Source organism: Diabrotica undecimpunctata, chromosome 4, assembly GCF_040954645.1.
Source record: "Diabrotica undecimpunctata isolate CICGRU chromosome 4, icDiaUnde3, whole genome shotgun sequence".
Classification (NCBI taxonomy): domain Eukaryota; kingdom Metazoa; phylum Arthropoda; class Insecta; order Coleoptera; family Chrysomelidae; genus Diabrotica; species Diabrotica undecimpunctata.
This window is the reverse complement of record NC_092806.1, coordinates 156467989-156482856: the sequence shown is the minus strand read 5'-3', so window position 1 is coordinate 156482856 and position 14868 is coordinate 156467989. Positions and strand designations below refer to the sequence as shown.

General features: G+C 34.8%; 1 protein-coding gene across 2 annotated transcripts in view; it reads right to left on the bottom strand.

The window, feature by feature from the left end:
* Window positions 1-14868, bottom strand: part of Skel (DM13 and DOMON_DOH domain-containing protein skeletor) — a 158380-nt gene that overhangs the window by 45268 nt on the left and 98244 nt on the right. Inside the window, exons 5-6 of one of the 2 annotated variants that reach the window (XM_072530675.1) lie at window positions 11039-11298; window positions 1868-3519 (exon numbers count right to left, since the gene is read on the bottom strand). In XM_072530675.1, the coding sequence (XP_072386776.1) occupies window positions 2803-3519; window positions 11039-11298 (977 nt within the window). In that variant the 3' untranslated portion in view covers window positions 1868-2802. Of the gene's footprint in view, window positions 1-1867; window positions 3520-11038; window positions 11299-14868 lie in introns of those variants that run through there. The other variant, XM_072530674.1, reaches the window with a different exon arrangement.

Genomic DNA, 14868 nt, shown 5'->3' with positions numbered 1-14868 from the left:
ACGGACCAAGAAGGAAACCAATCGGGAGTTTACCTACGATGAGAATATCAGGAACCAATTGAGAAGACTTGTTCACATGGAATTTTTCTTAAAGGACATACCTCCCACAATCAAAGCTATCCTGGTTGCCGTTAATTTACACGAACATTTGCCTAAATTTTCCAAAAGTACTCTATATCGAATATTGCGAGAGGTGGGGTTTGTTAATGAAAAAAGAGAAAAGAAAGCAGTAATGATGGAACGTCCTGACATAATAAATTGGAGGTATAAATTTCTTAGAAAAATGCAGAATTATCGAAATCAAGGATACAATATTTTCTATTTGGATGAAAGTTGGGTAAATATTGGACATACAGTAAATAAGGTATGGATGGATTCAACCATAATCAGTTATAAGGATGCATTTTTAAAAGGTTTGACTACTGGTCTAAATGATCCAAAACAAAGAGGTCCAAGATTTGTCTTGTTACATGTTGGATCTGATAGAGGTTTTCTACCAAATTCAGAATGTGTATTTTTAGCAAAAAAAGATTCAGGCGACTACCATGACGAAATGAACGGCGAGTCTTTCGAAGACTGGTTTGAAAACAAACCTTCCAAAAGGAGAAAAAAATGTGGTAGTAATGGATAATGCTCCATATCATTCATGCAAACAAAATTTCCGAAGAAACTCCTGGAACAAACAACAAATTCAAGAATGGTTACGAGAGAAGGATATATTTTATGAAGAAGATTATTTAAAGTCAGAACTATTGAATGTAGCAAACAGTTATGCAGATATATACGACAAGTATAACATCGAAACTTTGGTCGAGAAATACGGCGTAGAAGTATTACGATTGCCTCCCTATCACTGTGAGCTTAATCCAATAGAGATGGTTTGGAGCCAAGTTAAACATTAGGTTGCAGCCCGAAACACTGACTTTAAAAAAGATCGTGTGCAACAACTCATCCATGAAGCATATGCCAATGTCTCTGCTGAACAGTGGCAAAATTATATACAGCATGTCATCAGAATTAAAAAAGAAATGTGGATAGCTGACAACCTACAAGAAGATATCTTACCGGTGATTATCACAGCCAACACCGGCAGTTCCAGTGAGGACAATCTTTCCTAAATGGAGTAGAGACCAGACACTGTTATTGTAAGTCTTATCTTTATTCATTAGGTAGCGTTTAGGCTACATAAATTTTTATTCTTTTATTAGCGTAATTTTATTCTTTGATGTATACACACTTTTCTTTGTAATAATTGTTGAGACTGTTAATAGTAATAATTGATCTAAGTTGGTATATATCCTGTCGGTATATAAATTAACAATTTAAATTTGTAGCCACTACGGAGCTACGAATTTTTTTTTGTAGCAGTTTCCCTAGTAGACTCCGTTCTGTTGTTACACCCTGTATAATTTAGTAAAAAGATTTCAAAGAAAATAGTTTTATTAAATTTTGTGTAATTTGCAAAATCTTGAAGTTGTAAATAATGTTACATTTACTTCTAATAGGATTTCATGATTTAATATTATCGTACAGGAGGGCCAATGCGGTCCTGTATCACAGGTGCAGACTATGAACGTGCCTAGCGGCCTGAGCGGCAACGTCGCTTCTTATAAGCACTGTACTGAAATCCTCTCGTGAATTTGTCTTTAGAGATGGGATTGCAACAAATCTTAATTCCTATGGTCAACAAATCAATGTCGTTATCTATATATATATATATATATATATATATATATATATATATATATATATATATATATATATATATATATATATATATATATATATATGAATCTACAAACCTGTGAATTGTATAATTGTAAAGCCGCGAATAATCGCTACAATTAAAACGCTAATTAAATTATTTTATAAATTTTATTGGCAGAAAATAAATACATAAATAAATTGTATGGTACAAAAATATATTACTCTCTTTACTGGCCATTTATTACAAAAATACATAGCATTTTATGTACACATATAATCGATTATATCCAAATTAAATTAAAAGCGGAATAAAATATTTCAGTCCACAAAGGGTAGCCGATCGTAAAAAAGTTATATCCACGGTAGCTGGGTTAATAATGAAAAAGATGAACAACAATATTATGATTAAGGACAAGTTGGGTTTGTTTTCTTATTGTTTTTGAGTGTGTTTTTTATTCAATTATAAGAAATTATGCAACAAACACTAAACAGGGTTGAAAAAAAAAAAACTGAAAACTCAGTGAGAGGGTTCAAAAAAGAGATCTATTGTCAATATTACTGGTCTTTATCAGGTACTGATTTACGTCAGTTCTCTGTCACACTGGGGAACTGACCTGTATTGCAGCGCTCAGTTTAGTTGTATTATATGTCTATGGTAAAAACCAACAAGTTATCACGATTCAAAGGTTATTGCCTATTATCACACAAGTTAAGGAGAAGACTTATCTGCAATTTTTTTTCAATTGGTTGTACAAGATAAATACTGATAAAGGGTTGCGCTCTTGAGGCATAGGTAATTCATATTGTTTGATTGTCAAAATAGAAAAATTATATCCATTGGTGAAAGCATTAGCCACTGTAATGGTTATTTCAAATATCGTAATTACTTCGCATGCTTTAATCGATTGCCCACTGATAAAGATCCCTGACTCCTCCCCTACCTGAGTATCTTATGTTAAACGTTTTTTGTAAGTGTTGTAAAGGACACAAAGAAACGGTAATACTGCTGGCTTAAGATAAATGCGAAGAAAAGGTCTAAAATAAATATACATATAAACTAACTCCACACCTAGAGATCTCTTTAAAAAACCTAATCTATCCCAAGTGGTTGTAGTTTCCGTTTAACTGAAATCTGTTGTACTGCCTATTCAACTGAGCTCTTAGTTGTTGCTCTTCTTGTAATTTCTTCTCTTGTAGAAGGCGGTCATATACTTGTTGTTCCTCGTACTGCCTTCTATTTTGGTGATGTTGGGCAAAGTTCGCCTGAGGAATGTTGCTATATTGAGCAACTTGTTCAGGTTGAAAAGATCGCCTGGATATCTGTTCTTGTGCAAAGTTTTGTGGAAATTGTAGTGAAATGGACGGTTTAATATCGACGTTTTGTTGTGCGTAATTGATTTGTGGCTTTAGTTGTTGCTGATATTGAAACTGAGTGTTCTGTTGTAAGTGACCGAACCGGTGTAACTGTTGTAGCTCTAACAATTTTTGTTCCTGAGATTGCTGGTAGTTATTAGTGTGATAAATTTGTTGATTTCGACCTTGATTATCTTGATATTGATTCTGCACAGTTTGCTGCACTTGATTAAACGGTTGATACTGCGACTGTTGCTGTTGCTGCAACCTAAGCTGTTCGTTGGGAACGTAACTGATCGAATTCTGTTGACTAACATCGTCGTTCCTTCGTCCGATACCGAAAAATTGGAAAAGAGATGGTGGCCGATACGTGGTAGCCTGCAAGTGTCCCCCTACAAACGGCCTCGAACTCGACCCTGTTGTACTCGGCTCTTTCTGCGCTTGAACCTGGTGTAGCTTCTGTAACAACAGAAACATTTATTAAACATCGTGTTGTGGAGGGACACTTGCTAAACCCACAAGCTCTATTCACCTAAGCTAGCTATTAAAGCAAGTATTAATGTAAGTATTTGGCATATATATTTTATATAATATTAAAATTAGATAAATTTATTATTAGTTTAATAAAGAAAGAGTTGATAGTACAAAACAAATAATCCGGAAGCATTTGACTAGTAACCTTATAATCAGCACCATCATTATGGTGCTGATGAATGTGAATGCCAGCAGCGTATTTCTAATAAAGAATATTTTGTATAACGGATTGTTCGGTTCGGCGCCGGGACTGTGACGAGACGTGACTGATGTGTTTGAATCGTCCTTTAACCGGCCGTCGTATTAACCGGCCACTCCCCCTTCCTATTGTTTTGCGTACGAGACGATCATCAAGCTCCGACAAAGGTGAATCGGTAAAGAAAATTTGTTCAGAATTGAATGTTCGGAAAAGTACAGTGAATGACTGGCGAAGGAATCGGCGTTCAATCGAGGATTTTTGCGCCCAAATGGAATCAGATAAAAATCTAAAAACTAGATGCACTAAAAAAAAAACGAAATTCGAGATAGAAGATGAAGCTCTTTGGTTGGTTATGGTTCCTTCAAGAACGGCGAAGGGGTACACCTATTAAGGCTTTATGTATAGATACACAGCAAAATTATAGACGGAGGCGAATTTATTGCAAATGAAGGTTGGCTGACTCGCTGGAAGCTGGAAGGCACGTCACGGAGTTAATTATGAACACGTAAGTGTAGAAAAAGTGTCTGCAGACACTTCAGGTGCAACTGATTTTACCTCCAAGTTTAAAGAAATTATAAAAATGGAAAAATTAAAACCCGAACAAGTATATAACATGGATGAGACGGGTCTCAATTTTAAAATGCTTCCAGAAAAATCATTTTTGGGACGTCATGAAAAATCGGCTTCTGGATTTAAAAAGAATAAAGAGCGCATTACACTTGCTGTTTGTTCAAATGCAGCAGGAACACACAAAATTCCTCTTTTCATTGTTGTTAAGTCCACTAAACCGCGTGCATTTAAAAATTTGCATCCATCGTCCCTCCCCGTATTCTACAGATCACAAAAATTAGCATGGATGACCGCTGATCTATTCAAAGAATGGTTTGAGTGTGCATTTGTTCCGAAAGTAACGCGCCATCTTAAGAGTGTAAATCTTCCCACTAAAGCAGTCCTACTTCTGGATAATGCTTCAACTCGTCCTGGAAACCTAACATGTGAGACAGATGACATAAAAATTATCTTTCTTTCCTCCTAATGTGACAAGCTTGGTGCAACTGATGGTTCAAGGGGTTATTGAAAGCTTGAAAAGATAATACAGACGTAAATTACTGTCCGAAATTTTACAATGCGCAGAAAGTGAAGATCTCAATCTTATTGATATCATCAAAAAAATTAACTTAAAGGACGTAATTTACATGTTAGCTTCAGCCTTCCAAGAAATTCCTGCTTCTACTTTCGTTAAGTCTTGGCGGAAACTTTGGGCCAACATTGAGGAAATTGTTGAGTGTCAACAATCACACGAAGAAGATAATTCTATCACCATTCTTCAAGATCTCCAAACGTTATCCGAATATGTCCAATTGCAGGCCGAAGATATTGAAGAATGGATGAACTGTGACGAGGAACTTGAAAACGAATTTTTGACAGACGACAAAATAATTACACTAGCAACACATGAAGAGCCCTATGAAAATGAGGAGACTGATGATGATGATGTTGACGGAGAGGAAAAGGTCCCACACCGGAGCGAGGGCTGCAATGGAGGTGGCATTGAAGTATATTGAATAACAACTTGGGTCATCTTCAATAGACGTCTTGGTTTTAAAAAAATGGAGAGATATAGCTTTTAAAAATTCACTTAATGTCAAGAAATAGAAGAAAGTTACCGATTTTTTTAAAACAAGTTTGTAAAATATTTAAATATGTACATAGAAATAAATAGTATTTTTCAACTGTATACTCCGTGATCTTTATTAATATACAGCTTCCTGTACATGTGTTTGATATAGGTATGTATGTACTTGATTTTTCTCATGAAAATGCCTGCACATCGAATTAACCGGCCATTTGGTCAACCGACCAGGCTCTGTTCCCGAGGTGGCCGGTTAAGAGGGAGTCTACTGTACTAAGATTTTTTTATTTTACGTATATACTAAAGTTTTAAGTATGTACTTATATATATATATATATATATATATATATATATATATATATATATATATATTACATTCCACAATGACGTAGAAGGGGAGGATGATTCCATCGACCGATCAAAATTTTTTTCACATTCATCCTTATGTGACATTTCTTAGTTTAAAGTGCATCGAGTTAGATCACAGTTGTGAAAGTCTCCTTGACATCTACAAGGGAGATAACATTTGCAATTGCTTTTATGGCAATATTTCTTCAAATATTATGCAAGTAAATAACTTTGGTTTTATTCAGAAAACAATTTTTTATATGCTAGAAATTACTGTGTAGGTACTTATAATTTATTGAAATGAGAGGATTGCGTCCGTACAACCAGTACCTAAGTGGTAATTGCTATTTAGAGTTTATGTAACTAATACAAGTAGTATAAGAAGTGTTATCTAATAGGATGCTGCAGTAGGTCTTTGAAATGGTTACATATTATCGGGAGTCTTGCAATTAAATATATTTTTTACTTGGTATTGTGCGAGATATATTATTTTTATACATAAGTGTTATTAAGTATTCAATTTCCTGTTAGGAATATATTTATTGGAAAATTATTTCATCTTATGGTTTTGTACTGAAATATTTATCGGATCAACTCAAACAATCGACGAAATAAAGATACACAAGCAAATACGAGATATCGAAACAGAAGAAAGAAAAAATAGTGTTGATGTAAAGCTAAGATGTTAGTTAACTTAAAGTTAAGTTAAGTTAAAAATAAACTTGTTTCCTTATTGGCTTTCGATACCCTTAAGATATTCACAAAATTTGATGAAAAAATAATAATCAATTTATGATTTTTCTATTTATATATTAAAAAATTGATTTTTGCAATTTACAAAATGCGGTTGTTATTGTTATATTTCAGGGCTCTATAAGGTCTATTTTTTTCGTTTAGATTTAACATTTGCGAGATGTGTGATAAGAAATTTCATCGATGGCTTCTGAAAATACCTACTGAAAATTTTTTAAATTTATTTATAATATTTTTTATTACTAACTTCGTTAGGTTTTGTACAGAAGTAAAGTAAAAATGTAAAGAAAAAAAAGCATACCTGAAATACATGTCAACCAAAACAGAAGAGGCATACCATAATTACAAGACAATTAGAAACGAAACACATGCTCTTGTAAGAAAAATAAAAAAATGATAATTGGCAACGCTTTTTGAATGAAAATGAACATGATTTTTACGGTCTGCAAAAGGAAATATGGCGCTTCATAAGAGGTCCAAGAACGGAGGTAAAGCAACTAACAGAATCAAAACTCATGGAAAAGGATACGCGGATTGACTACCTAAAAAAGCTATATGCAAAGGAAGAACAAACGACGCTAGAACAGGAAACACGTAAAATTACCACGGAAGATAATACCGGAAGAATGGAGAACGAGCGAACTAATTCTACTATTCAAAAAAGGAGATAAAAAACAGCCAGTAAACTACAGAGATATAAACGTGTTAAATACTATGCTAAAACTTACAACTAAAATTTTACAAGTGCTAATAAATCAGAGGATAAGTTTGGCAGATGAACAACAGGGTTTTCGTAGAGAAAGATCGTGTACAGATGCAATATTCGTTATAAAGCAAATTACTGAGAAATCACTAGAGTATAATAGACCAGTATTTCTGTGTCTGATTGACCTAAAGAAAGCGTTTGACAGAGTAAGACTCAAAGATGTACTCCATCTTCTGTATAATAGAGAAGATCCCCTAAATATTATAAAAACTATCGAAAACATCTACCATCTATCAGAATAGATGGAAAACTTACAGAACCTGTAGAAATAAACAGCGGAATAAGACAAGGGAATTCATTGAGCCCCATGCTCTTCAATTTGATCATAGATGAAATCGTCAAAACCGTTAACAAAGTAAGAGGATACAGAATGGGAAACAACGAAATCAAGATACTCTGTTACGCAGGCGACGCAATATTGATAGCCCAAGATGAAGATAGTCTGCAAAGACTGGTCCATAGATTTAACATAAGATTAAAATAATTTAATATGACAATCTCATCTCAGAAAACTAAAACAATAGTAGTCAGCAAATAACCAACCGAATGTATAATAGAAATTGATGACATCGGTATTGAAGAAGTAATGGAAATAAAATACCTAGGAATTACACTGTCCAGCTATGGAAACCTGGACAAAGAAGTGAGAGATCAAGTACAAAAAGCAAATAGACTGGCAGGATGCCTTAATAACACTATATGGCGAAACAGACACATTAACACTGAGATGAAGTCAAGAATTTATAAAGCCAGTGTAAGAACACTAATGGCATATGCCTCAGAAACAAGACCCGACACAAATAAATAAAGGGGTAGAAAACCTAGTCAAACAGTAAATAAAAAAAAGAATGGAGACCATACACAAAGCCGTGTTGGAAGCAGCGAAAAAGTATATAGGAGAACTGCATGTAAAGAGACGTCAAGATTGGTTCAATCAATGATGTGGCTAGACGAAGAGAAGTTAAAAGAATTTGAAGAGAAAAGAAAAAGAGACAGCTAGAAAAGCAATTGAAAAATATAGAAAAAACCAACATAAACAAAGAGGTAACAAATTTCTACCAAGATGGTAAGAAATCCAGAAAAACTAAAAGGAATAATACAAAGTATTGCAGAAACAAAGATTTACTTTAAGGAGAAACTACAGAGAAATTCGATAGATGAGCGGAGTACTTCTGAACATCTGTTAAATACAGACCAACAAGCAGACCTGGATTAAAATGGGAATTGGCAAGAAGGTGATGAGGGGACATGTGATAACACAACTCTGACTGAAATTAAAGAAGTAATAAGAGACATAGAAAATGAGAGGAGGACAGGAGAAAGTGGTATATTAGCTAAGATTTGTAAGGAAGGCGGCGAAAGACTTCAATTAACATTCTTCCGCGTAACATTAGCCATTGGACAAAAGGAGCAAATGCCGAATCAATGGAATAGTACTCTTATCTACACGATCTACAAAAAGGCAGAAGGAGAAATCACAACCTTCATTGCAATATTTTTGCTTGCCTTTGGCTGTAATATTTTCTCAATGACTACACTAATTTTATTTTAGCATTTAAGAACGTTCTCTTGGTCCAATAAAAGGAGAATTTGCTTCTTTTTAACAAAAGTATCAGCAATCTCTTAACTAATAATTCCTTAATATCCTGTCACCCGAGTTACTTTATGGTACTTTGGCGAGTCGCTTAAGGTACTGTTGGCAGTTCCAAAATGTTACAGACTTTTATAAACTTCAAAGTTTTGAATGTTGCTAGACAGTCTAAAGTAATAACTATTTTGGCTAAATTAAAGCGTTTTTTCATGTACTTATAGGCACAAAAATTGATTACTAGCTGTTTTGATTAAAATATTGTAGGAGAATTTCAAAGTGCTATTGAAAGTCTGGTGTTAGGAACAGTAACTCTTATTTCTACGTCATCGTATGTTTTTGACTCATCAGTGTAAAACCTTAGAGCACTTGAGATTTCATTTTGTGTTAAATCTTGTTCGTTTATAATCAAATTTAGCTTGAGCTCGAAATCTCGTTTTGCAGACATTTATTTATGGGCATCTTCATGGATTGTTTCAATTCTTAAAATCTTTAGATGTCCAGTATAAATTCTTTTGAGTTTTGTTAAAACGTCGTCAACCCCTATCGACCATAGTAGAGATGATAGGACTCCTCCTTAAAAACAAACTTTTAATTCTCTTGTAGTGCCGACTGATCTTCTAAGTAGATTATTATATTTCTAGTACTGAGCATAGATTGAATCCATTTAATGATGGAGAGTTATATTCGTCTTCTTCTACGGTACTACAGCCCAAATTGAGCCATAGCCTCCTTTATTTTTTGCCTCCACTCTGGCTTGTCTGTGGCTGATCTTCTCCCTACACGGACTCCCAAAAGGGCATGTGCGTCGCTGTTCACTGTGTCTTCCCAGCGCTTTCTTGGCTTTCCATCCGGTCTTTTTTACTGCATTCTAGCATTCAGTGCTCTTTTTGGTAGCCTATCATCTCCCATTCTTATCACATGTCCAACCTATTGCAATCTTTGTATTCTAATAAAGTCTGACAGTGGTGTTTCCTTATAAAGTTGATAAAGCTCGTTGTTGTATCGACTTTTGAAGATTCCGTTTTCCCTCACAGGTCCTCGTATTCTCCTCAGTACTTTCCTTTCGAATATGTTAAGTTTGCTTTTGGATGTTTCTTTCAGGACCCATGCTTTACTGCCATGGCATGCTATTAGCCGAATTAAGGTTTTATAGATTTTCATCTTTGTATTTCGGTGGACATTTCTAGACCGAAATATATGGGAGAGGACAAAATACGCTCTGTTTGCCTGCGTTTTTCTCTTCCGTATTTCTCCGTCTTCTGATCCGTCGGCATACATGTCTACTCACAGGTATGTAAAATTTCCAACCGTTTCAATGTCATCTTCATGTACAATGGTTTGTGGGACTATATTTCTTTTCGTCTGTATCATTAATTTTGTTTTGTTTGTGTTAATTTCCAGACCTAGCGTTTTTGTTTGCGTTTTTAACTCTGCGTATGTTTCCTGTGCTCTTGTTGATGTTCTATTCCTTATATTAATATCATCGACATAAGCTGCCAGTAGCTACCGGTTGGTCAGAAGGTTTCCTTGTCCAGTTTGCATTTGCCTAATCGCATACTCTAGTGAGGGGTTAAACACAGTTAGGGCCCTCTCTATCTCCCTGCTTTGCTCCCTGCGAAAGTTTGAAAAAGTCTGTCCGGTGTTTTTGTATTCGTACACATGCTTCAGTTTCATCCATTGTTGCTATAATGAATCTAATTAGCCAATTCAGCTACTGCCAATACTGCCAATTCAGCCAATATACTGTAGAGTTTGTTCCTTTTGACTGAGTCGTATGCCTGTTTGAAGTCTACAAACACGTTGTGAACATCAATGTCATGTTCCCATGATTTATTCAAGATCTGTTTGACTGTAAATATTTGATCCAGTGTTGATCCTATGGATGGAAAATGATATACCCTTTTGTATTGCGGCAACTTTAATATATTTCAATGAGATGTTGAAATGCAAGGCATCTATAGTAGAGTTGCGTGGTTGACAGATAAATTGTGCTTCTCGTGATAACAAATAGATAGAGTTATCTCTTCAGTTGTAGTGATAAGAATCTATAAGACATTTATTAAATTGGCATGTTAGCAATACACATAATTTTAGCGTCATAGAAAGCGCATAAAATATATGTTAAACAATGAAGTAAAAAACATTTTCCCTTACCTGAGGACTGACACCCAGCATTTTTAAAGACGGTGGAATATTCAGTTCTTGGGGTATAAGCACATGACCAAAGTCAACAGTAAACATCTCGCACCAGATCCCAAAATGTCCAATGTCAAAAACTGTCAAATCACCCGGAAGTGTAAGAACCACCGTTTTGCGGTCATATCTTCTAAGAGGTACTTCTTTGCCGTTCTCGTCGGGGACTCGGATACCTTGTGGAGTAGGTTTGCTGCCACGACCAACCCAAAATTTAGCGTCTGCAACAAGAAGTTATTTTATAATATTTCTGTTTAGATTTTATCATACATGCTTACTTAATTATGCAAGATATAAAAATATTGTTTTATCTAAACTATTGCTACATATTTTTTGACTCACAAGACGCACAAAAAGAAATTCAAAATCTTCGAAACAACAGACAGCCAGAGAAGATGAGATAGCAACGGAATTAACAAAACACTACTTCTTCTCTTCTTCTTCTTTATAAGCAATTCTGCTTGTTCTGCGGCCAATATTATGCCCATATTTGGGGTGATAAACAACCCAAAGAGGTTCAAGAGTTGCCATTACATCCTGAAAAAACAAATGTTTGGTGTAGTTTACGGGCTCGTGGAATCGTTGATCCATATTTCTTTAAAACAGAGGCCGGCCAGAATGTTAATGTGAATGGAGACCGTTATCGTGCCATGATAACGGACTATTTAGTACCTGAAATTGAAGCTCGTGGTCTCAGCGACATTTGGTTCCAACAAGATGGCGCCACTTGCCATACAGCCCGTAAAAGCATGACTTTACTGCGAGAACGATTCGGTAAACAAATTATTTCACGCTTTGGATCAGTGAATTGGCCGCCTAGATCCTGTAACATCTCACCTCTAGACTCTTTCTTTTGGGACTACCTAAGGTCCAAGGTCTACATGAATAAACCAGATACGATTGAGGCATTGAAGGCCAATACTACTCGAGTCATTGGTGAAATACCAATCGAAATGCTGGAACGAGCCATCGAGAATTGAAACTTCAGAATAAACCAACTTAATCGTAGTCATGGCCAACATTTAAAAGAAATTATCTTTAAGAAGTAATTGTAAAGAATGGTTCTTTTGTATGATAATAAATATTTTCAAATACAATTTATTTTTTTCATTGTTTTTTCTTGTTGAAAAAAGTACCTCTAAATGAATCACCCTTATTACGTTCTTTATTTGTGGTAATTTCTGATGTTTTCGGTTCTAGCGTCCTTTGTTCTTCCTCTGCATATCGATACCCTAATGCTGATAGGTCGTAACCCAATTTTAGAAAATTTTACAAGAGGCACAAAAAACTGTATAGCATAATTATAAAAGATTGCTTGTGTAATGTTTTCTTAAATAAATAATTATGTAATTGCTACTAAGTGAGTTTATTGTAAAAATATAAATTTGTTTAATTTTGATCAGGGTACTAAGTGATACGACATATTGTAACCAACGTCATGGCGGCTTACGAGTATATCGAACTCTTAGAAAATGTAGTAGTTATTATAACTCAAGGTGTTCTCATAAAAGTGTGGTTTACGTCATTTTAAATCATAATCCTTATTTTTTTATTTTTATTAATTTCAAATAAAAACAGATACAAATGTGTGTTTACTTTAAATAAAATATAGCAAACTAAGCGAATACCATTTAAACAACGTTACAGTTAACATTTTTAGGAATCATTAAAATAAAATAACTAAATAATAAGTTTAAATCTTGGCTTTCTTTTTTTGATTTTTGTTATTGTCTTTGATTAAGTCTTCGTGAGGCAGCGTATCATAGAAGTAGTGCACATTTGCAGGTAATACAGACTTTAGATCTTAAAGGTTCTTCCATTTTTTTGTGGTTATTTTTAATCTATTCGAATAAAGTTGATCGTAAACCAAATCGTGATTGACGGTGTTCTTTCTCTGAGGAAGGAGTTCATATTTTTGATCATGGGCCACTTTGTATAATATATCCCCATTTGGTAGGTATTTTAAGCCTCTAAGATCTGTTACCTTCAAATCTCCTTTTGATTTACCTGGACGAATTGAGCTGTAGCGAAAGTTTTTAGAGTCATTGTAGTTTAGAAAAAAAGTGTGGGTGAGATAGGATACTTCCAAAATTGCAGGATTCTTCCTGGCTTCTGATATTACCGAAATATAGTCTGAGGGTAGGAATATTTGCCGATTTTTTAGTCTTCGTTCAATTAGACTGTGGGTAGAGTCACACTCCATCTGAGTGTGGCCTCTTTCTAGAAATTTTTTCTCAATCTCGACTTCATACTTGGAAGCTAAAACCGATAAACCATTCGCAAGGACGACATTCCTATTCTGATAACCACAGCCGTCCGAGAATATTATAACATTTTTCTTTTTAAATATTGTTCTAGATGTTTTATTAAACACGTAGTGAATACAGATGAATCAAGGTCTGCCTCAGTCTCATTCCAAATTGTTGGGGCATACGCATCCCACTAATGTGGGATGCGTATTGTTCATCTGTAACCTGTTTCATCTTGTAAGATGAACATATATCACATTGATCCTTGCGTGGTTTAAACAAGGCTAAATTCATTTCGTCAAATTCTGTAGAGAATTTACAATTTGATAATGGTACCTCCCTGTCTTTATATTGTTCTTTATAAAGATTATATACTTTAGTTTTCGATTTGAAATTATGTTCCAGGTATAACTTTCCAGTAGACTTGCGGCAATAGTGGCTCTCTATTTTAGGCAGGCTGTTCAGAAACTCTCGTAAATTCTGTACTCGCAAAATGTCCTATTTTGCTTTTGGTGTAGACTCTCTTTTTTCTTTGATCCTTGTTTGCATCATGTCACAACTTTCTAGAAATCCATCTTTTTGTGCCGCACTTACCCAGTTCTATACCATCTTTTCTCCTACTCCTAGTGTGTTAAGAAACATCAATTTGCATACTTGTAATTTATCGCCTTTTACTGTCAGAAAGTATTCGTAGGTACCACTTCGCCTGGAAGGTCCATCTACATAACATCTTTTTTTCTCCTTGTATGTAACCATATGAGCGAAGAAAATCCTTTTTTGTTCCCAGGACATTTCCCAAAATTTTAAAAATATTTCTTTTCTTAAGTTTTCTGATATTGTTTGGCAAAAGCGAGTCGGCGCGGTAGCGCAAAACTTGGAGACACAGGCTGGCTTTATTTTACGTTCAGGGCGTAGAATATCATGTTTCACAATGTTTTGTAGCCTTCTATAACCAGTATATTCCCTTCCTAACATTCTTGACTGTTTTGTCTTGTTTTTATCCCAAAACGTCAAACGAATTACTACCAACACGCTTTGCCATTCAAGCTACACTGTGGGATAAGATGAGTTGGAAGTAAACAAACAACGCGAGCGGGTTAGGACTTGTTAGAAATCGCGGGAATGGCCACCTTACTATTTTATTTAGGTTACGAAAATTTAACAGCATATAGGGATGCACGGTTGGTTGCCTTTGCCACAAAAATATGAATTTTCAATTTTTGGTGGGTTACGATCTGTCAGCATTAGGCTATCGATATAGCTTTTTTAGGTAGTTAATCCACGTATCCTTCTCTATATGTTTTGGTTCCATTAGTTTCTTTACCTCCCTTCTTTTACCTCTTATAAAGCGCCATATTTCCTTTTGCAGACCGTAAAAATCATGTTCCATTTCTTTCGAAATGCGTTCCCAGTGATCATTTTATATTTTTTTTACAAGTGCGTGTGTCTCGTTTCTAATTGTCTTGTAATTATGGTACGCCTGTTGTGTTTTGGTTAAAATGTATTTCAGGTAAGCTTTTTTCTTTTCTTTACATTTTTCCT